Raw genomic sequence first — 21,711 nt, forward strand, 5'->3', positions numbered from 1 at the left:
AAATGCCCCACAGACTGAGGGGGATCAAACCCACATCCTCTTGCACCACACAGGTAGCGTGAGACGGCAGCACTACTCGTTGAGCCAACAATGTGTTCACAATTACATTTACATTTATTTATTTAGCAGACGAGGGGGTGCGGTGGCGCAGTGGGTTGGACCGCAGTCCTGCTCTCCGGTGGGTCTGGGGTTCAAGTCCCGCTTGGGGTGCCTTGCGGCGGACTGGCGTCCCGTCCTGGGTGTGTCCCCTCCCCCTCCGGCCTTACGCCCTGTGTTACCGGGTAGGCTCCGGTTCCCCGTGAGGGACAAGCGGTTCTGAAAATGTGTGTGTGTGTGTGTGTGTGTATTTAGCAGACACTTTTCTCCAAAGCAACTTCCAATGGATACTATTTGACCTTATTCACCGTGATGAGTTACACTGGGTCACTCATCCATACATCAGTGGAACACACACACACTCTCTCTCTCTCTGTCACTCACACACTATGGGTGAACCCCAACAGCATGTCTTTGGGCTGTGGGAGGAAACCAGAGCACCCCAAGAACATGCAAACTCCACATAGACTGAGCAGGCATCGAACCCACATTCTCTCGCACCACCCAGGCGCTGTGAGACATGGGCGGGGGGGGGGACTTTGCTCTTACAAAACCACTTGTGAAATAATAAGGAGCTGGAAAAAGGCATTAGTTCGCGGCATAAAAGATCACTCTCAAGTCGCAGAGGAGAAACAAGTGAAACTCTCACGTAGTTCAGGTATATTTCAAGTCAAAATCAGCGCACTTCATCGCAACGTTCAAATATTACAAAACAAGTCAACAACTTACACATCCATTTTATTTAGCATGATTAACACAACAGTACAAAAGAGAAGATACTACACAGAGTATTTCAAAAGAGCGCTTCCTGATCCACCCTCTTTATAACGTCCAACGCGCATGTGCACACCTAGCGGCCCGGTCCCAGAGGCTACAATGTTGCAATATAAAAATGTTTCGATACGCTGACGAATTTAGGTCTGTTAGTGTCAAATCATCTAATTCGACAACAGACCATTCTGAAAATGACGGCATCCAATACATGGGGTTTATTTACCACAATCTGGTCACTAGATGTCACTGTGAGGCGGTGTTTCGAAAAGTTAAAAGTTTTTCTGAATTATTCGTCTCAGTTGCTTTGGTTCCTCAGAAGATCAAATTATCCGATCACTAGTGATTACAAAACCATTATAACCTAAGAAAAAAATATATTTAATAACGCTTCTTTATGTAAAACGGCGAACGATGCGACGAAGACCTCTCCGGGGACACGCCTCGGATTCCTGCACGGAATGACGTTAAAAAACGCGACCCCAGAGCACATCTAGTAGTCGCGGAGTGTGACGTCATCAATCGGTTGAAAACGAGGGAAGTTTGAACGCAAACGAAGTAGCGACGTCTGACAAACTTGTAAACATTGTTTACATACCGTGCGGGTTCTCATAGAAGACTTATACACAGGTGGGTTGTTCTGATGGAAACAGCAGTAAGATGTTCGCGATGTTTATTTTTCGGCCTTTATTTCTCGGCTCTCGTCAAATGGAAATTTATTTCGTAGTATTCACTCAGTGTACATAATCATCATGCTAATTAGCCTGTGCTAATGTCCTGTCTTGACTGAGATCATAATGGCCTTTTAAAGATGTTATAGTAAATTCATTTTCCCTCCGTTTGGGTGTCACGTGTTTGTTATTCAAATTTCTTTATAACGAGAAAATACACTTGGTACTCGGCTCATGGGCCGGCGGTGGGTGTTCGTAACTCGATTTGTTCATAAATCACACTCACTGGCTCACTTATAAAAAGCTTAATGAAATAATGTCTCTCGTTTTATGGGCTAGATTCTGTGTAAAGGTAAAGCTTTAGTCATCCATCCATCCATCCATTAATCCAGTTACTTGCAGAGTCCTATGTTATGCAGGATTGCTGAGTTCCAGAGCATATAATCATATGTATCCTGGAAAAATAGGGCATGGGCAGCAACATCATGAGTGGGTATCCAGTCCATAACAGCATTGTTCTGACTATTATTAACTTGAAACAGCATTTGCCAGCATCTGGTTACTTTGCTTTATAAGCTATACAATCAGTGAAAGTGTAAAAATGCACATGGACATGCATCAGTTTATTCACTGCAGATTCCATAAAAGTCACGTATATGGCTGTAATAGGAAATAAATGTTCAGACTTAAAAAAAAAATTTGTTCTGTTCAAGGTGCAGTAAAATAAGTATTTTAAAACAAGTAATAATAAAACCTTGTCTCCACAAAGTACTATTTAGTCCTGATTGTTTACTGCTTCAGCCCATAAACATGTGCAGCATTCCTCATTTATATTTATTAATTTAGCTGATGCTTTTCTCCAAAGAAGTGACTTACAATGTTAAGGTTACAATTATAAGATTATTATTATTTACCCATTTATACAGGCTGGGTAATTTTACTGGAGAAATGTATGGTAAGTACCTTAATGTAAAATGTTTGTACTTTCTAAAATATGTAGGTCAACATTTTTAGTAAGTGCAGCGTATGGAGGGGGGGGGGTCATAACTCTGTTGTGCAACCGAGGAAATTGTCTCTCAACAATGCTTGTTTCTCAGAAACCTTGTCAGAATGATGGCCTCCGGTGAGCTGGAGGAACTTATCCAACATCTTAATGACAAGATCTCATTGACCAGGAGAGTCCTGGAACTGCGCACCATTGGTATGAGCGGGGATGGGATCTGGACACCGCTCTGCTCTCGGTCCTATGTGTGATGACTCTGTGTATTAATCTTTTTTTAAAATTTTATATTTTTTGTTGAGAAACACTTCTATGCTATGTCTCAGTTTTGTTTGATTCTGGTGCTTCTTTTTTCCCATGACCAGTTTCTCAGTTGTCAGAACATAACTGTAACAGAGTCCATTGGTAGTGGCTGCAGAAGATCCAAAATAAACATGCTTTGTAACATGTTTTAGGGTAAAATTTCACTGGCTGGTTTCTCATGTCTCGTCTGCATTTTGTTGTCAGCGAAGGATGCAGACAAGAGGAAAATCCTCCTAAAGACAGGGCAAGACATTGTGGCCACCAATGGGCTCCTGAACCAGCTAGAGGCACTCATTGAGCGGCAGAGGAACAATCTGTCCTGCTTGAAGGTACACGGTGCAGATTTTATATGCCATAAATTGTTAAATAATCCATAATTGTTGAGAATGTTTGTTTTTTTTCCTCATTAATTTGCATTATTCATTTAGCTGATGCTTTTCTCCAAAGCAACTTATGCTGTTAATGAACCTACAGTTATTTGTCCATTTATGCAGCTGGGTAATTTTACTGGAGCAATTTAGGGTAAGTACCTTGCTCAAGGCTACTACAGCTGGAAGTCAGACTCAAACTGACAACCTGTGGTTCCAAAAGTAGAAGTGCTAACCACTATATTACCAGCTGCCCCAGTTTGTCATATATAGATCTATATACTTCTGCGACCTGAGACCTGGATCAGCTCCTCGATGGAAATTAATGCTGACGGCTTTTTGCTGTGGCAGGAGCTTGAGGAGTTTTTCCTCGAGGACTTACGAGATGGACAGCACCTCAAGGACAACCCTCCACCGCACCTGCCTAGAAAGGGTCATCATACAGCTCAGTGAGTAGTTGACTTCTCTTTTCCCCGTTACGTATTTCTCACACCGTCTCGCTCATCAGCTCTTCCCTTAACAGCAGCGTAGCTCCATCTCAAGGTGAGGCGAAACAGGCACAGGACGCTCGGGACAAGGACCCACCCCCGAAGGCTCAACGCAACCTGATACGAGAGATGGAGTACATCACCACACAGGAGTTTGACAGCATCCCACAGTGAGTCCTCCCAGTACATGGTGGCCAGCACTTTACCCCTCTCCAGCTAGTCATCTTGCAGTGTGGCTGAGCGTCTGACTCAGCAGTATAATTTGGATGTTGGTTTCGATAGCTGGATCATTCCTCTTACGTAGTGTTAAACTTTTTTTTTTTCTTCTTTTTTGCTGGAGGTATAGACTTTTTAATGTCAGGACTGTGAGTTAATGTTTTTGTTTTGGGGAAAACTACTGAACATCATTCTTAGTGATTCCCAGCCTATGAGATTTTTAGCCAGTATCATCTTTGCCAGGTATATGAAGGGCCGTGTGACATACAGTCAGCTGAACGCAGCCGTCCAGAGCATCAACACAGCCGTCAAGGGGAAGTACAGCATCCTGCACCAGCCGACCAAGACAATGAGCAGTGCTGCACGCAAGCTGTACCAGCGCTTCAAGGATGAGGAGACCAAGGACACGAAAGGTACTTTACTCCAGTCTAGTCTCACTCCCTGTGCTGTGGATCACTGCTGTCTGCCCCTCCGATATGTCATCATAATATGCACATCATAGTGTTTTATGTTTTTAGGACATATTCCTAAAAGCTCCTAGTCCTCGGCGTTTCAGAAGCTCCATATGGTTTTCCTTTGTTTCAGCGCAATGTTCGTGGACTGTTTGAGCACCACGGTAAAAAGCAGTTGTGTTATTCACCTTCTTTGAACAGTTGTCAATACACTTTTTTCCTCTTGTTTTACAAGACTGTCACAAGGGGTAAAAGTCAAAAGTGTAGACCGTTTTGTATTGCCTTCAGCATGGTGGAATGAGATCCCTCAGAACTGCTGAATCCTTTTCAGCATTCAAATCGTCTTAAAATCCATCTCTTTAAGCCCCCTTTTCTCTGTCTCCAAACAACTACAAAAACTTGCATCGTATCATGTTGTCTTATTTTCTACTTGACTCAGCACATAGTGGTATAAAACTGTGCTTTGATAATTTGTATCAAAAGCTCTTTTATGAAATGCATTTTGGTATATGAGATTGTATGTAACTTGAGAAAAGCATAACCTAAATGAATAACTGTAAATGTTTTATTTTGGAAGGAGTTCTTGGAGTAGGATTTAATAACGTGTCTTGATTAGCTTTCTGTCTAATATGCATCTGTTAATGTTTACAAGATTAATACTTGATTAAAGTACAGCTTTGAGTACTTTTTTTTTTTTTTTTAAAGTAAAACTGCCTCATCGTTCCTCTTATTTGCATTTCCATTTATTCATTAACTGATGCTTTTCTCCAAAGCAACTTACAATATTAAGCTACTTAGTTATTTACCCATTTATATAGCTGGGTAATGTTTACTGGACTAATTTATGGTGAGTACCTTGCTCAAGGGTACTACAGCAGTACGGGGGATTCGAACCCAAAGGCAGCATTTAATCTGGTCACTTTTCAGTCCCTGACCACCTTCATACCCATTTGTTTCTGCAGGCCAATTCTTCGTGGTGGAGGAGGACCTCCATGAGTTCACACAGCTGAAGACGGACAAGCGATTCCAGAGCATGCTGAGCATGTTGCGCCACTGCCAGAGGCTGCGGGAGCTGCGAGGGGGTGGCTTGACACGCTACGTCCTGTTGTGATTCGCATTATCTGCTGCACTGCAGGACTTCTGTTTGGACTTTTGCATGACCCCATACTGCAGACTGCAGAGAGCACCTCCTGGTGCCAAACAGCATGGGATGGGGACACATCCACGTAAGTTTCGACAACCTGGGCACGTAAACACTGAGTGAGAAACGGGGGTTAGAAAAATGCTCCTATTGGCTGATCCCCATCCCACTGTTGCAACAGAAACCTACATTGGTTTGACATGCAATGTAAATTTTTTTTTTTATTTTTTTTTCCCCTCTCTCTTTCAAAATGCAGGAATGAGTTTTGTTGTAAGTACAAGAGTGAGTTTGTAACAAAATTGAGGAAAAGCCCTCCTGTACGACCCTGATATCGAACATCTTCATTCATTGAAATTCTTCCCTAGGGAAAGTCCAGTATCTTTTGTTTTAAAAAAAAAAAAAAAAAAAAGACTAAGGACATGGATATTAAGAGAACTCAAATTTAACAGAAAGGCTTTATTATAGGAAAAACTTGACAAAAAGATTTTGGTCAGTTAAGTCAGCTACCGGTGACAACATCAGTCACTTAACATAAGCATTAATTTCGTACCGGCATATTGATGACCATTCATATAAAAGTGTCTTGCATCCCACCAAATGAACAGTAACTATACACTTAAGGCTTTCTTGGCAATTATTTTGCCAAGCTTTAATTTTATAGGAAGAACTGCTGGTCCAGGGCATCAAAAGATATGTAACCACTAACGTTATGCTGGGGGATCTTCTGAGCTTGTACTCCAGTCATGTAGTGATGGGAGGGGGAAGCGACGCCAATGTCTGCATGTGTACCCTGTGGTCAGCATCCCTTCAAAGCTCCCCGTGGCCAACCTCAGCCTGGAGGCTGTCATCCAGGCTGGCCTTGGAATCAGGCTCCTTCATGTTGGCATAAGCCACTTCCTGCGTCAGTTGCTCCAAGGGAGGTGGTCCCACTGCCAGATTGCGCATAGCAATGGCCGTCATCAGGAAACTGCCAAAGCAGAAACAGCAAGACAGTCGCCATAAACATTTAATTTTGGGACATTTCCACAACTGAGCACTGGCAGCATCATGGCTAGAGCTGCTGCCTTTGTATAACATCATAGGTTCAAATCCCACCTTTTTCAGTAGTACCCTTGAGCAAGGTACTTACTCTAAATTGCTCCAGTAAAATTACCCAGCTCTTTAAATAAGTAAATTGTAAATAGCTTAACAGTGCAAGTCACATTGAAGAAAAGCGTCAGCTAAATAAATGTAAATGTTTCAAAATGATCGGGCCAGTCACCACCCTAGTTAAAATATTTGCCTTACTAGTAGAAGTTGTACATTAAAGGGTGGAAAATGAGTCAAACTACACCTGCCCCAATGTTAGGAGTTGAATGGTGTCTTTGTATATAGACCATTTGACCGCTAGCGTTGTGTGAAAGTTTATTTTCATAGGAAACTCACCCCCGGCGCAACATGTAATACTTCTTAACAACGAATCGCTCTATGCGCTGCGGCAGCGATGCCTCCCGGCGCTCCTTCCTCTCCTTCATTCGCCGCTGGCGTCGCAGAAACACCCGCAGCACTGGATCGCTCACGTTGCCCTCGGAGTCGTCGTCTTCCAGCCCGGTGATGAGAGGCTGTAGCTCAGGTGGCAGCGGTTCTGTCTCTGTCAACAAAGGGGTGGGCTGTCAACCACGGGCCTCTTTCAGCTTCACGTTATAAAACTAGTGCTCCTCCATAACACAAATTAATCACATCCAATTGTTCAAATTCATAAAGACATCACGTCATTTAGACTGAAAGCAGCCTTGGAGTTTTTAGAACATCTAAAAAAAAAAAAAAAAAAGCAGCTACTCAAAAGGTAAACATCAACCACTGTGCTCTTTTACTGCTGAGTTGCCTGTTGAAGTTGAGTAGCAGCCCAGAAGGTTCTACAAGTGTGTGTGTGTGAGTGAGAGAGAAGATGTATGTGTACCCGTGCCGTTGCGAATCTTCTCCTGCAGCTCAAGAAGATGGGTGAAGTTCCTCTGCAGCGCTGCCTCTGTGGTGTTCACATAGATGTACATGTAGCAGGACGGCCCTTCCGATACCGTGTACACTTTGTGGTACGCCCCTCCGGGCAGCTGCTCACATAGAGACAGACACACGCACATACACAAAGTGAATAAAGTTTGTGGAGCTGGCTTGGTATTAAGAGCACAATTAGAGAAGAGAGACTTTTTAGAAAGGAGGATGTGAACACAAAGTAGAAAGCATTAAGTGGTTGAAAGAGGTGGACAGAGGAGCAGGGGCATCCAGGTGAGGGTGTGTACCTTCATCTTATCCCCAGGGTGTAGGGTGTAGTTCACCTTCTCTTCCACTATCTCCACATTCACCTGGCCCTGCAGTACCTGCACGCTGGTGTTGCCCAGGTCTCCACTCACATAGTTCTCCAGGTGGAGGCCTGGGGTCACATGCGAAGGCAATTCGCTGTGAAGACTAGCATGTGGCAGAGCTGCTTTTTAACATCTAATACTGAGTGAACCCACTCCTCGCAAAACTAGGGTGATCCGTTGCGTGAAATCAGCCCGTTAGACGAATTGCCGTAGAGAGAGAGCTCGGATTTCCATTACGTCTTTGTCACTTAAAACTGATTAAAATAAGACCAACATATTTTATATTATTTTAATAAAAAATATTCCCAGCTTGTCAAGAGGCTGTGTGACTGTACAGAATAACAGTTGCAAAAATGCGGTAAAACTCAATCAGCCCGTTGTATGTAAAAAGTGTATATATCTTCATAGTTACATGGGACCCTATTATATAAGGGCTCAATATGGATTATTTTATACACTATTTTTGAGAGTTCCTTCTACCGCTGACTCTACCCCCTTCAGTTTTAAAATTAAAGTAACAATAATATATGTATTGCTCACAAGAGGAAATCATTTCATTGGTGAAAAATGTCTCCGGGAAGGTCTGAGCGAGCAGCACGGACCTGGGAAGTCGGCAATGAAGACCACCTCAGTCTGGTTGTCTAACGTCCCCTCGATCTCCGAGAACTTGACCCTCCAGGGAGAGAGGTCCACCAGGAGGGGCATCAGCCAGGGGTTCGGGCGGAATGGCGACCATTCAGCTTTTACAATATCAACACGGGGATCAAAGATCCTGTATGACAGGAGGGGGGTGGGAGTGCTTGTCATTTTAAGCTTCCTTTGCTTTACCTCTTCATTCCCTATAAAGTATTATCTATATGCCTTTATATGCATATATAATATACACACACACACACACACACACACACACACACACACACACACACACACACACAGAGTGCTGCATGAAGGTGTGTGAAGCCTTTGTGTCCGTTAGTTTTACCACGAAATGGTTATTTAATGATAATCAGTGTTTCTCATGTGACATAATAGGTGTGTAATGACCAATTTCATATGTTGCTTTAGAGGAAATCATGTCTGTAGCAGAAACACACAAGTAGTGGAGGTGTTAAAATAAGCAAAGCCCAAGTTTCATTGGTTCAACCAAGTAGGTACGTAGAATCAGGGGTGTAAATCATAGTTATTTGTTCATGTTATAAGTTTATTCTCAGATATAACATTTAGATTTTCTGGGTTTATTTTAATATCCTATACAAGAATATTGACCGTCCCTACAAAGTTCACAGATTTTCAAGCAGCACTGTATATATATAAATGATATATACAAATAAAATGTATGAGGGGTGTTCCAGCGTACCTCTGCTGGAAGCGCTCGTTGATGGAGACCCAGATGTCAAAGTAGATCTCGGGATCGGTGATGTTGTAGCGCGGCAGGTGGCGGCTCAGGCAGGTGGCGTACTGCTTCAACATATCGCCGTGGTCCTTCCAGCGTCGGCTCTGCGTGAACACCTGGGGGTAACAGAAGAGGCGCGTTAAAGCCACTCGGCCCTGGGGGACACTGCCGGCCTTTGACGACCGAGACCAGGAACTTGACCGTAAAAGGTTATTTCCTTAACATATCCCACGGCTCCTGCTCCTTCAGTCACTCACCCCAGGGTTAAGGTACCCGATGTCTCCGGTCTTGCCGTCTCGGTAGGTGATCTTCACATGCTGGTGCGACCGCGAATGGACCATCATGTCCCAAGAGTAACCGTACAGGCCGTTTGTCCAGTTGTTGTAGCCCTGGAGATACACGACCACAGTCAGATGCAGTCAGAGACAGTAACGCTGGTAATCATGCAAAAGAGCTTAAGATAAGAAGTTTGTTAATATATTTACGTAAAAAAACCAAGCAGTAAATTACAGTTAAAAAGTAAACATCACGCTGGTTCGTATTAACTACAAATGGGTGTCCAGATGTCGTAGTCATTCGTGTTCATTCTCCACTAAACATGGCTTGTCGTCAGCCATCGTTGCCGGGAAACTTGCCAACAGATTAATTTTAAATCCGGAGTTATTGCAGCCCATTAAGAAGCCCTCAAATATAAAGCATCGTGACTTTGGCCGTCAAAGAATCAGGTTTTATTTATAGTAAAGATGATCTCAACACCAGAGCCTCGTCTCCAAGCCTTTAATTCTTATTTCCTGTCCAAGTCCTGCTGGCAAAGTGTTTTACTGTCACCTGCACTGCAGGCATCCTGCATTCGAAAAAATATATGCAAATTTTGAATTGATCAAATATTTATATTATTAAACATATTTAGATATAATTATACATTAGACATAATTCCTTGTGGGGAGATTTTAAACAACAGTCCCAAGTGGTCAAACTATTCTCCAGTAAAAGTCTCACCCGGGGAGTGAGCAGGTGATTATTATGGGCATCTGTAAAGGACTCATACCTGCGTGATGAAGTGGGAATACGGCAGGAATAACTGCTCAGCCACGTAGAGGAAGGTGAACAGCGCTCCCAGCGTGTGTCTCCGCCCTGGTTTCGTGGGCTTGGGGGTCCCCGGCGAATCCTTAGGGTCCCCGGGCGGGGTCGGGGGATACACACAAGAAGTGCTAGGCTGAGGGAGGGGCGCCGCGGGTGGCAAGAAGACTCCAAGGCATGCTGGGAAATGGCGAAAGAAGCGCCTCGGCCAGTCAGGGTAACAGAAGAGGGGGGAGGTGGCCAGCATAGTGTAGGCGAACATGCCTGGAGTGGGGACAGAGGGGGCAATAAGTTCAACACCCATTTAACAATACAAGAGTGTACATCTGTTTTATAGGCTCGTTCCAGGAATTTTTTTGGTTTCGGCTCTGAAAAATGTGTTTCCATTGTATCCTGTGAACATTTTCGGTTGCTAGTACAACCGATCGTGAATGAGAAAGCCATTCAACGCCAAATTGCTATAGTAACCAATGGCATGTGGAAAAGAGAAGCATCTGGTACCACTGTGGTACCAGTACTGATGGTACCCGCGCTGGTACATGCGCAGTCGACTGTGGTCATTTGAAGGATTAAATTCAGGTGTTGCGGCTGTTTTTACCCTACTTGTGTCTGCAAGGAAGGTAGCCAGATCCTCCCCAAAGCTGGCCACCATAATTACCCACTTGCTGAAGCACGCTATTATTTCTAACGGATGCCTCGCCACACTCGTCTGCGCTCCACCTGCGGAGGGGCATCGTTTCCAACGGACCTCGTCTTCACACGCGCGAACCGCTCCTTCCCTCACCGATGCTGAACAGCTGGGAGTTCATGCAGTGGAAGTAACTGACGAAGACCATGGCCACGGGCCGTGTGGCATCAAAGAAAAGCAGGTAACCGGCAGTAAGGTCCAGCACCAGCCCACCGCCGTGGACCACCAGCAGACTGACCAGTTCCACTGGGAGGATCAGCCTGCAAGCACAAATGACAGCAGCGATAAAGGGCAGTGCCGCGAGCGAATATACAATATACACACAATAAGACGGAAGTTGACCTGAAAGACTCACTTGAAAGGATCAAAGAGCCAGTGGTGAGCCAGGTACTGCATGGAGTATCCCTCCACCCAATCAGCATCCAGCTTCTTTACCCCAGCAATGAAGTACACAATGAAAATCTGAAATGGATCAAAGTTACAACATTAATTTCCGGCATTTAAAACTGAAAACAATAAAGGAGTGTTTCTGTGAGACACTAGTGATGATGATGATGATGACGACAAAAATAGGGTGGCACAGCAGTGCAGTAGATAGCGCCGCTGCCTCACAGCCTGGGCTGTTCAGCTGTGCATTTAAATCTAGCTCGGTCTGTGTGGAGTTTACATGTCGTCCCTGTGTCTGGGTGGGTTTCCTCCAGGTGCTCTGGTTTCCTCCCACGGTTCTATGACATGTAGCTCACATGAACCACACACTCTAAATTGCTGATGGCTGGCAGGGGAACCCTCAGCTCTTCCGATTGGCCCAGCAAACCCCCGGAGTGCATCTCGATGACCTACCTGTGCCCGAACGACTGTGTAGTTCCACAATGGCACATGGGCATTCCTCTTCTTAGGGTTTCGTAACCCATCTATAGACCTACGCAACCCACGACACACACGAGAAACACAGTCAGGAAACTAAGAGATAAGCAAAAGCATGGGTTGGGGGGGCAATATGGGAAATATCTAACTTGCAGAATATGAACTGTTTTTTGTTTTCCCAAATAAAAATAAGGTGAAAAGAAATTGATGATGGTGCACCTCCCCCACCTGGGCCCCAATTCTTGAACAAGACTTCTCAACGAATGGGTGAACCACCAAATTCACACAGCCAAGTTTCAACACACTAAAAGGCTCTTTGCCAAAAATAAATGCGCCCATTTTCATAATAAACAAATTAATCACTGCGTAATTACTGGGGAATTTACATCAATTGAACAATGTAGTAGTAAATGTAATTGTTGGTTTAATGTCAGCCAACACTTGTAAAGACAAACTTGTTTGATTGCGGTTTGCTCTCCTCTCACCAGTATCTGTTGGCATCCATAAGCGTCAGCTGGAACCCGATGAGACCATAGAGGTATGAGTGGTTGTTCCAGGCCGTCTTGTCCAGGAAGAAGACGTACCAGTAGGTGGAGATGAACATCAGGCAAGAGAAGCGGTAGAAGAAGCCCAGCATAATGCCGATGGCTCCTGAGGAGGAGAGAAGAGCCATTCCATGAGCCAACTCCACCGGTGTGGACTCTTCAGCGTGTGTATGGGATGAAGAGATGGCGGTTGGTACTCACCGAGGAACATGACCAAATAAACAAAGTACATCCAGTCCATGGGCAGCGGCTCCAGGAAATTGAAGAGGGGAAAGCGACACAGAGGTGCACCATCCAGGTACTTGTAGTCCAGGTGACTGAGGCCGCGCTCTTGGGTAACGTCCAAAGCCATTAGCAGGCCTGATTAAATATGGTCATACAGCTCAATTAGAAGAACATTATGAGCAATTCAAGTAAATCAAAGCTCTACAGTGACTCATTTTGTAATTGGCCGAACGCATATTCGCCGGAATCCACCCCCCCCAAAAAAAAAAAAAAAAAAAAAAAAATCACCTGCACTTTCCAGACACACCACTGTCCGAATGCCAAGACAAATACCTCAAAGATGACTTGATGGGTGTGACAGGAACAGAAAAGTTCAGGAAGAACTGAATTTTTGGAAAACTAAAAAGCAGAGATTTCCAAACTCATGTCCAGAAAAGGAGTTGACTAATTAACTTTATCCACTTAATAAAAAATACAATTAATCTGAGATTGAAGGTAGGAGCCTACAAGCATACTGTCTGATATTTTCTCTGTGTTTACAAAGAGTTACAGATTTACAGACCTCGGTGTGGGATGTGCCTTCTCAAAACCTGAGCCAGCATAGCGGAATTCTGCAAATAAAGTCCTAACCCTGTAACCTATGACCTATGACCCACACCTAGAGAAAACTGGAGTTGCATCATTACAAGTTTCCAGCGTCTGGACTCCTGGCACTAGGTTGAATCCATTCGGAAAATCAAACCCTTAAAAAACAGGCATGATTTTAAAATTAAAATTTTTATCAAAATAAGAAAAATAATAAAAATATAAAAGTTAAATGTTTTAAAAGTTCTTTTATGTATTTCCAAAAACAAAGAAGTTATTTTTTTTTTTTTTTTTTTTTTTAAACTTTACTTGCCAGTCCCTTACATACACAAGTGACCATAATTTTCTTCCATTCTTAGAAATCTGTGGGCGCTAAACATAGTGTTTAGAAGATTACTGGATGTTCATCAAATATTTCATGGTATTTGTTTTTTTGTTTTTTTTTTAACACTACAGGGTTCGGTATATAAAGCAGTACATGTTAGTGCAAATCTGTTGTACCATGCTGTCCAAACAATCTCCCCCACCACCCAAACCCACCCCCAAACCCAAACTGTGCAAGACCACGAACACCGCAAAAAGTAAACACTGGACTCTGACCCCATCTATGCACCACAACTCTGACAGAGAAAAAAAAAATAAATCTCAGCGAGACAGAACGTTCTTGAATCTAAACCTCATGAGATGCGGAGCAGCGCCAGCCCACCATCAACGTGTTAACAACACACTTTCAGATTTCTTGGGCTTACCAAAGAGGAAGCGGAAGACCCCCAGCGAGGCCGGGTCCGTGGGCCGGTTAAGGAGACAGACGAGCCTCTCCCAGGAAGACAGGTCCTCCTTCTCAAACCCAAAAATGCGCTTCATCCAGCTCTCTGCGGCAGGTTTGGTCCCCGGTGCCAGCGTCGTTCCCCGTGTCCTTTCGCCTCCCCTCGCTGCCGCCTTCCTCTGCCGCTTAGAGGGCTGAACAGAAGACCCACCTTGGGGAGAGACGACAGTATTTAACTCATACCTGAGAGAATTCCCCCACTGGAACTAATAAAGTAGCAGTATTATTATTACACACATTTATATTTATTCACTTAGTTGATGCTTTTCTCCAAAGTGGCTTGCAATGTTAAGATACTTACAATTATTTACCCATTTATACAGCTGGCTAATTTTTACTGGAGCAATTCAGAATAAGCACCTTGCTCACAGATACTAAAGCTGGAGATGGGATTTGGATCTGCAACCTTTTAGATCCACCTGTCCCATTATTATTATTATTGTTGTTGCTGATGCAGACACGTGATTATCAGGTTGACCAAAACCGCCGAGTGCCTTGCGATGGACTGGCGTCCCATCCTGGGTGTGTCCCCTCCCCCTCCAGGCTTGTGCCTTGTGTTGCTGGGTTAGGCTCCGGTTCGGCACGACCCCACTTGGGACAAGCGCTTTCAGACTGTGTGTGTGTGTGTGTACTTTCTTTAACGACATATAAAACCCTTACTGTAATACTGTAACTTTTTGCAAAAGGAATGCTTGGAAATCTAAAATATTCTCTTTCCCATTGACTCTAATGCAAAAGACATTAAATAACCATGTAAAACAAATATCTTTGTGAGACATCTAAGTTCCTAAGACTTTTGCACAGTACTGTATACGTACAGAAAACAAAAGGATGACACAGATACACACTGTCAGCAGCACTAAGGCGCTTATAAGACGCTGTCACTTTAAGAGTGGCTGTCACTTTAAGAGTGGCTGTCACTTTAAGAGTGGCTGTCACTTTAAGGCTGCGCTGCTCTCGCATGCACAGTTACAGTAAATTGATTCATTTGTGTTTTTTTCCCCACTATTATTCCACGTAACGTTCCTTCCCGATGTGAGCCGGCTGGTCTCTGACTCTGGCACGTCACACGTGCCCCTTTCACGAGCCCTGTTTTGTAAATAAACACAGTGACTGTGACTGACTGCACGTTGGTGTCACTCGACCGGAGCTGCTGGCTGGGGACAGAGTACGGTACCTGCTGCTGCTGTGGCGCCGCGCACCTCCGCCTCCATTCCTGCCTCTTGCCTCTTGCCTCCTGCCTCGCGACGCCGCGTCACACCTGAGCAGAGCGACACACACACACTCACAGAGAGATTCCGGACAAACCCTCCTCCTCCTCCCTGCGCTCGGTCCACTGCCTTCGCCGCACGTACGCAGTTACGTGTCCAACCGTCCCACTCGCCGAAAATGGAAACGGAGTGTCGTAAAGTCCATTGCTCTGGGCAACGCCGCCTTTCCCGGCCTCTTTCGGCCGCGCGGAGCGAACCGGATTGACGGGATTGGCGGGATTGGCGGATTGATACAGCGCCGAGTGACGAACGTGGCCGGATCATGCAGTAGCGCACTATAAACGTGGTGCCAGAGCGGAGCAGTTATAACTCATATAGAGTAAACGTGTTTATGGAGGAAAAGTCAGTGTAATTACTTATAAAATAAATGAACAGTAAGGGAATGTGAACTTCACTCTAGGTAAATACCAGGTAATATTGTACACTAAGTCACCTAGCTCTCTCCACATCAGTCTGACTGATCATCATCATGTCGTCGTTCATCATCATGTGTGGAATTTCTTCTTGGCTTGAGTTATTTATTTATTTATTTACTTATTTATTTTTTGAGTGCCATTCATGAGGCCCTGTTTTTTTTTTGACTGTGGCTGGCTGTGTGAAGGTTGTGTCCTGTTCTAAAGGAAAAATCCATTACATATAAATACAAATACAAATCCCCAATATTTGACAATGGAGGTGTAGCTTGAAAAAAACTGAGCATTAATAAAAGCTTTCTCTGAAAAAGGCCCGAGATATTTTTAATGTAAAATAGTTGTCAAAAAAAAATGACGATCTATGAGGTCCATCCATCCATCCGTCCAATTTCAGTAACCGATTGTCCTGAGCAGGGTCATGGGGTCCAGAGCCTATCCCTGCAAGACTTGGGGGGAGCGGGGGATTACCCTGGACAGAATGCCAGTCCATCACAGGGAAGCAACACACACACATGCACACAGAGTCATTCACCCATTCACACACTACAAGCAATTTAGGGACACCGGTATACCTGAACTGCATGTCTTTGGAGTGTGAGAGGAAACAGGAGCACCCGGAGGAAACCCATGGAGACACTGGGGAGAACATGCAAGCTCCACGCAGACGTTGCAGGATTCGGACCCACGTTCTCTTACACTATCCAGGCACCACCTTGCCACCCTATATGTGATCCTCTGCAGGAAAGTAAAGAGCGTTCCAGCAATATAGTAATAAGGAAGATATGACTTTGTCCTACATGACAAAGTCGAAAAGTGAGGACAGAGAGGGAAATGAAAAAAATGAATCAACCGGCTTCCCAAAATATCTTTATTTTGTTTGTAATTTACATTTCCACTGTCTTCTTTGCTTCTGTCAGCATCCAAGTGGCCTAAAGAGGAATATCAAAAATAAAGATCCATGAACATCCAAAACAAACAGCCTACGTAGCAATAATTTCCTCTCCCTGGACAGTACTTTTTTAACTGGGCCTCAGATGTTTCATTGCAAATAGAATTTGCAACGAATCATGTGAATATCCCAATATCAGTTTTCTTTTTCAGAAAAAAAATACAATACTGTATTTCACACACAATCGTGAGAGGTCGACCACACCTGTTAACTTTTCTGATGGGAAATTTTTTGGGTTCTGTGGTCACTTGAAAAAATAACAATCGCTTCTAATCACTTTAATCAACATTTTTAGTAAGGATAATAGCCTTTGCATTCATATTTGTACATTTGCTTAAAATTTACTCAGCATATTTCTCATCTTCCTACAAGTCTCCAATTTAAATAATTATAAAGAGTAGGGAAAGGCACTTTCTTATAACTGGTCTCCCTGTTAAGAGTTAACAGCCATCTGTAAATAAATCAAGGTGTTGCAGTAGACTATTTATGACGGAAAATTATTGGCGGTTATTTCATTTTAAGGCCTCTGCTCTGCAGAATCAGTCCAGCCCACTCCAGTATCGATATAGTAACCAGCAGCATCGTGGCCTCCAGGAATTGTGGGGTTTGTATGTTGGAAAAGTGCTGCAGGCCACTGCTCTCAGCCAGGTGGCCTTCACCGCAGCAATCATGACACGTGTTCAATCCCATAACCCTCCTTTAAACTTTATACCTTCATCATGAAATTCTAAGTGATCCATCGTGATTCACTTGTGTGGAGCTGCTGGTGATGTTGTGCAGCTATACAGCGGGTAACAGTGTGTGCCTTCAGAATGCCTGGCTGTGATGAGCACCCAACCTTCTGCATCCTCTTTTAAAGATGATGTCATAGTACATAGTCAGCCTTACTGCTGTTTAATTAAGTATATACCTGGTGGGCTTCACAGGAAGTCTCCACTGGACAGGTCTTTTCGTTTTCCACTCGCCATGCTGCTGACCCAAAATCACTTCTATGTCCAGGTGGCGACTGGTCCAACGGTCCTCACCCAGACTTCAAGGTGATGACACCAAGGCGAGATACCGAACCCATGGAAATGTCCCAAAACTTTTGCACGGTGAGATCAATGATCAATAAGCATCAAGAAGTCAGACAGCATCCAACAGAGAGACAGCTGAGATAGTTTATCTCTGAACACGAGATCCTTCACAGGTGTCCAGTTGTGTATGGATGGCACAGTAGTGGTTAGAGCAGTTGCCTTTAGACCCAAAAGGTCACAGGTTTAAATCCCACCTCCAGCTGTAGTACCCTGAGGCAAGGAATTGACCCTAAATTGCTCCAGTAGAAATTACCCAGCTGCCTTTGTCTTTGTCCCTTTGGACTAGAGATGTCAGTGGAAAAGTCATAAATTTAACCAGTTCAGATCCTCAGGATTTAAAAAAAAAGAATATATATGTGTATATGTATATGTATGTCTATATATGTATGTATATATATATATAAACTTTTTGATTTATTATTTAAAATGATTTTTTTAATTTTAATTTTCTTAAAATTACCCAGCTGTATAAATAGGTAGGTAACTTAACATGGTAAATCGCTTTGTAGAAAAGCATCGGCTAAGTGACGGGCCGAAACATCGAGGCTCTTTAAATGTTGTCTGATTTCAAGCCAAGTTAAATCACAGCACAGATTTGGGGCCCTGTTGTTTCCTCCTGTTTTGCCCCCTAATGATTTTCAGAAGCACACGCTACGTTGGAAGGTTAAGGGGGATCGGGAACCCTTTTATGTTCCCTGCGGCAGGCCGTTTAATGCCCTGTTAATATGAGGGAAACACTTTGAAATCACTCATTTGCTTTAAAGCCGCCTACCTGAGTGATGCTAAATGTTTTAATATGGCTGCATTTTTCGTTTTACTCAAGACCTTTGCGGCGGCGTTTTATAGTGCTTCGGGGGCATTTCGAGCGCAGCTTCAGCTGGTCCGCATTAGCGAAACACAGTAGTCCAAAGACGAGAGTAATGAGACAACTTAGGCAACGTGAGAAGAATGACTCAAACCCTTGACAGCGTCTCTTTGTTGGACAGCGGTGAAATGTGAGCGCAGATTCGCCCTGGGTCTTTCACTCAGTACCGTGTTCTGCACTCTTTTACCACAGTGGACGCCACAAGCTGGCGAAAAGTCTGGTCAGCTGCAAGATTTCAGCCACGGTTATGGCACTACAGCCCATAATTCTAACTGGGAGCAATTTGCATAAAAAAAAGCCTTTTTTAATATCTAAAAACGAAGCTAAAACAAAGGCAACTGGATTTCCAGTTGTCTTTGTTTTTCGTTTTTAGATATGCCATGGCCTGGATGATTGAGAATCTTCACAGACATACAGCCTTTTTTAATACTCATGGGTTTTTTTTATTTATGGCCCTGAAATAGCGCAGTACATATTAATATTCAACCTGGGTAAAAAATAAAATTGGCAGTGTTAAATCAACTCCGACAGAGCATAATCATCTCCCTCAGGAGTTCATTTTGACCGTGGAATTATTTAAATAGAGCACATTTTTTTGTAGTGGAGTCACCAGACCTTTTAGGTGCTTTAGAGCTAAGTACAGTGTCATCCATCCGTTATCAATAACCCCATGGTCAGCGCAGGGTCACGGTGGTCTGTCCCAGGAGGTTGACACAGGGTGACCCCCAGGAACACAGGGGGAACAAGAGAACTTCACACAGACTGAGTGGGATTCAAGCCCACATCTGAACGTACAGCCCAGGAACTGTGGGGGGCACGAGTACTACACGCTGTGCCACCACACTATTGTAAAGTTGTACAAATTGTATATTGCAAAGGGTGGGGCGGCACAACACGGTGGCTGAGTGGTGCAAGAGGACATGGGTTTGCTCCCCGCTCAGCCTGTGTGGAGTTTGCATGTCCGCCCCTGTCTGGGTGGGATTCCTTCGGGTGCTCTGGTTTCCTCCCACACTCCAAAGACATGCTGTTCAGGTTCCCCCATAGTGTGTGAGTGACAGAGAGAGAGAGTGTGTTCCACTGATGTATGGATGAGTGACCCGGTATGAGTAGTGTATCTAGCAGCGAATGAGGTGTGTGGGCTGATAACACTACATAGAGTTCATTGGAAGCTGCTTTGGAGAAAAGCGTCTGCTAAATAAATAAATGTAAATACAAAGACTGACAGAAATACTAGGATATGTTAAATGACGCTGAGTTCTTTCAATTAGGCTCCGGTTTGTCGCGACCCCGCTTGGGAAAAGCGGCTTCAGAGCGCGTGTGTGTGCAGTCATACACTGCTGCTACCAGAAACAGGATTTTGGATCTCTGCTCTCACACATACAGAGAATCACCGCAGGGGGCAGCACAGTCACAACCATAACTCACATCTGTAGAGGAAATGTTCAGGGTCTGTGTGCTTCACAAAAAGAACACTTAAACCAGCAGTCTGGACTTTTACAGTACTTTCCAAAAATATTGCTTTCATCCTAAAAACTGCAGGCTGAACATGAATTAAGTGAATATTTTACCATTAGTGACACATGTCAGAGATTTCCAGCTCTAATCCCTGCATGGTGGCTTGTCCTGCTGCTGAGCTCCTAATTTCCCCCGAAACGGGCGATTGAATGAGTTGCACGAGACGAACCTCACGAAAGCGAACCTGCAAGCGGGTCGACTTGATGCGCCGTTTCAGTCACGCAAAACCAAATTTGTGATGGTCCGGGAAAATTGAAAGATGTGCGCCAATACAATGTTTGATTTATTTTGATTTGTCCTACAGCAATACGGGATAAAATAGGATATGTATGTATTGTCATTAGCAGTTATTGAAATCGCTGTTCAAGAAGCGTTTTTGCTGATCTTCTCTATTAAAGGTCGTTCCTGCAATGCAACGATGAAAGGGTTAAAAGCGTAAAGTCCTGCAACTAAACGGTTAGGATTAGCGCTGTCGGAATTCTAATAGTTCATTGTACTGAAACTGTTTTAATCTGCTGCTGGAAGGAAAAAGCAACAGATGCAGGAGGTTTGCAGGACCAGGATTGAAGGCCCTTCGTCGTAGGAGATGAAACTGCAAGAAAACACCGTACGGTATTGCGTTGTTTTTCAAGGAGTGCTTTAATGTAAAGAAAGAAGGTATGAAGGCTATCGATGTGAAAAGATACATTGTATCATTGGACTGGAAGTGAAATAATGTGAATTCACTTTCAAATATGGACAATTACGTCCACACGATTAAATTTACTACAATCGCAGAATTTGCATTAAATCAATTCATTCGGCTGCTTTTCTCCAAAGCAACTTGCAGCCTCAGTCTACTTACAGTTATTTACACAGCTGGGCAATTTTACTGGAGCAATTTTGGGTAAGTACCTTGCTCAAGGGTACTGCAGCTGGAGCTAAGATTTGAACCTGCGACCTTTGGCTGAAAAGTGATGAAGTGAGACGGAATGACAGCGATATGACAGATTTGGGTGGGCTGACTGTTGGTGTCCGTTACTGCTGTTCATCACTGTCCGAAAGGGCAAAGTTCAGTGGTTCTGCGCCCAAAGTGATCAATTGATCACTAATTTTTTACGACCAATCCCTTCTAGAGGGGTCATACACCGAAAGCAAGAATGCAAATAATCTGAAATATGAATTTCTCAGTTCCTTTTTAGCAACGCAAACATATCTGAGTGAAACAAAGACTGTGTTTTGACTTGTTGAGTAAGCATGTAAATAAAGTATGTACGTTAAGTACCAGCATGTTGATCATGGTTTAAACCAGTAATGCAGTAAAATCACTAGAAAGTACTACAGTATGAAAAAAATACTTTAAAACTGCAAGGATGTGCAAAGAGACAGAGTACAACACTATTTTTGTCCATTTCAAATCATATTTAATTACATTTATTTATTTAGGCAAATGCTTTTTTCCAAAGCAACTTATAATGTAAAGTTACCTACAATTATTTACTCAGCTGGGTAATTTCATAGGAGCAATTGAGGGTAATTATCTTGCTCAAGGGTACTACAGCTGGAGGTAGGATTTGAACCCATGACCTTTA

At 43.7% G+C, this 21,711-nt stretch overlaps 2 protein-coding genes across 2 annotated transcripts; one reads left to right on the forward strand and one right to left on the reverse strand.

The window, feature by feature from the left end:
* Positions 1-1,403: 1,403 nt before the first annotated feature.
* Positions 1,404-5,855, forward strand: ska1 (spindle and kinetochore associated complex subunit 1). The gene is made up of 7 exons (XM_018751692.2): positions 1,404-1,497; positions 2,636-2,739; positions 3,046-3,170; positions 3,561-3,658; positions 3,733-3,867; positions 4,157-4,326; positions 5,328-5,855. The coding sequence occupies exons 2-7, from the start codon at positions 2,649-2,651 to the stop codon at positions 5,474-5,476; spliced, it is 768 nt and encodes a 255-aa protein (XP_018607208.1). The 5' UTR covers positions 1,404-1,497; positions 2,636-2,648; the 3' UTR covers positions 5,477-5,855.
* A 77-nt stretch (positions 5,856-5,932) lies between these two features.
* ggcx (gamma-glutamyl carboxylase) lies at positions 5,933-15,500 on the reverse strand. Its single transcript, XM_018748102.2, has 15 exons — positions 15,229-15,500; positions 13,975-14,202; positions 12,617-12,775; positions 12,356-12,521; positions 11,847-11,925; positions 11,362-11,468; positions 11,103-11,266; positions 10,287-10,582; positions 9,496-9,627; positions 9,203-9,354; positions 8,448-8,617; positions 7,783-7,913; positions 7,446-7,593; positions 6,932-7,136; positions 5,933-6,473 (listed from the first exon to the last, which is right to left on the reverse strand). The coding sequence occupies exons 1-15, from the start codon at positions 15,263-15,265 to the stop codon at positions 6,314-6,316; spliced, it is 2,334 nt and encodes a 777-aa protein (XP_018603618.2). The 5' UTR covers positions 15,266-15,500; the 3' UTR covers positions 5,933-6,313.
* Positions 15,501-21,711: the final 6,211 nt, after the last annotated feature.

The sequence above is a fragment of the Scleropages formosus genome, chromosome 6 (genome assembly GCF_900964775.1).
Source record: "Scleropages formosus chromosome 6, fSclFor1.1, whole genome shotgun sequence".
In the NCBI taxonomy this organism is placed as follows: Eukaryota; Metazoa; Chordata; class Actinopteri; order Osteoglossiformes; family Osteoglossidae; genus Scleropages; species Scleropages formosus.

Excerpts from the sequence above, each read along its gene's own strand:
- ggcx (XM_018748102.2), bottom strand. The coding sequence starts at position 15,265 with ATGGAGGCGGAGGTGCGCGGCGCCACAGCAGCAGCAG. Across the intron at positions 11,926-12,355 it reads ATGGATGCCAACAGATACTG|GTCTATAGATGGGTTACGAA; the intron begins GTGAGAGGAGAG and ends TGGGTTGCGTAG. Across the intron at positions 10,583-11,102 it reads CTCCCAGCTGTTCAGCATCG|GCATGTTCGCCTACACTATG; the intron begins GTGAGGGAAGGA and ends TCCCCACTCCAG.
- ska1 (XM_018751692.2), top strand. The coding sequence starts at position 2,649 with ATGATGGCCTCCGGTGAGCTGGAGGAACTTATCCAACATCTTAATGAC. Across the intron at positions 2,740-3,045 it reads CCTGGAACTGCGCACCATTG|CGAAGGATGCAGACAAGAGG; the intron begins GTATGAGCGGGG and ends TTTTGTTGTCAG. Across the intron at positions 3,171-3,560 it reads ACAATCTGTCCTGCTTGAAG|GAGCTTGAGGAGTTTTTCCT; the intron begins GTACACGGTGCA and ends TTGCTGTGGCAG.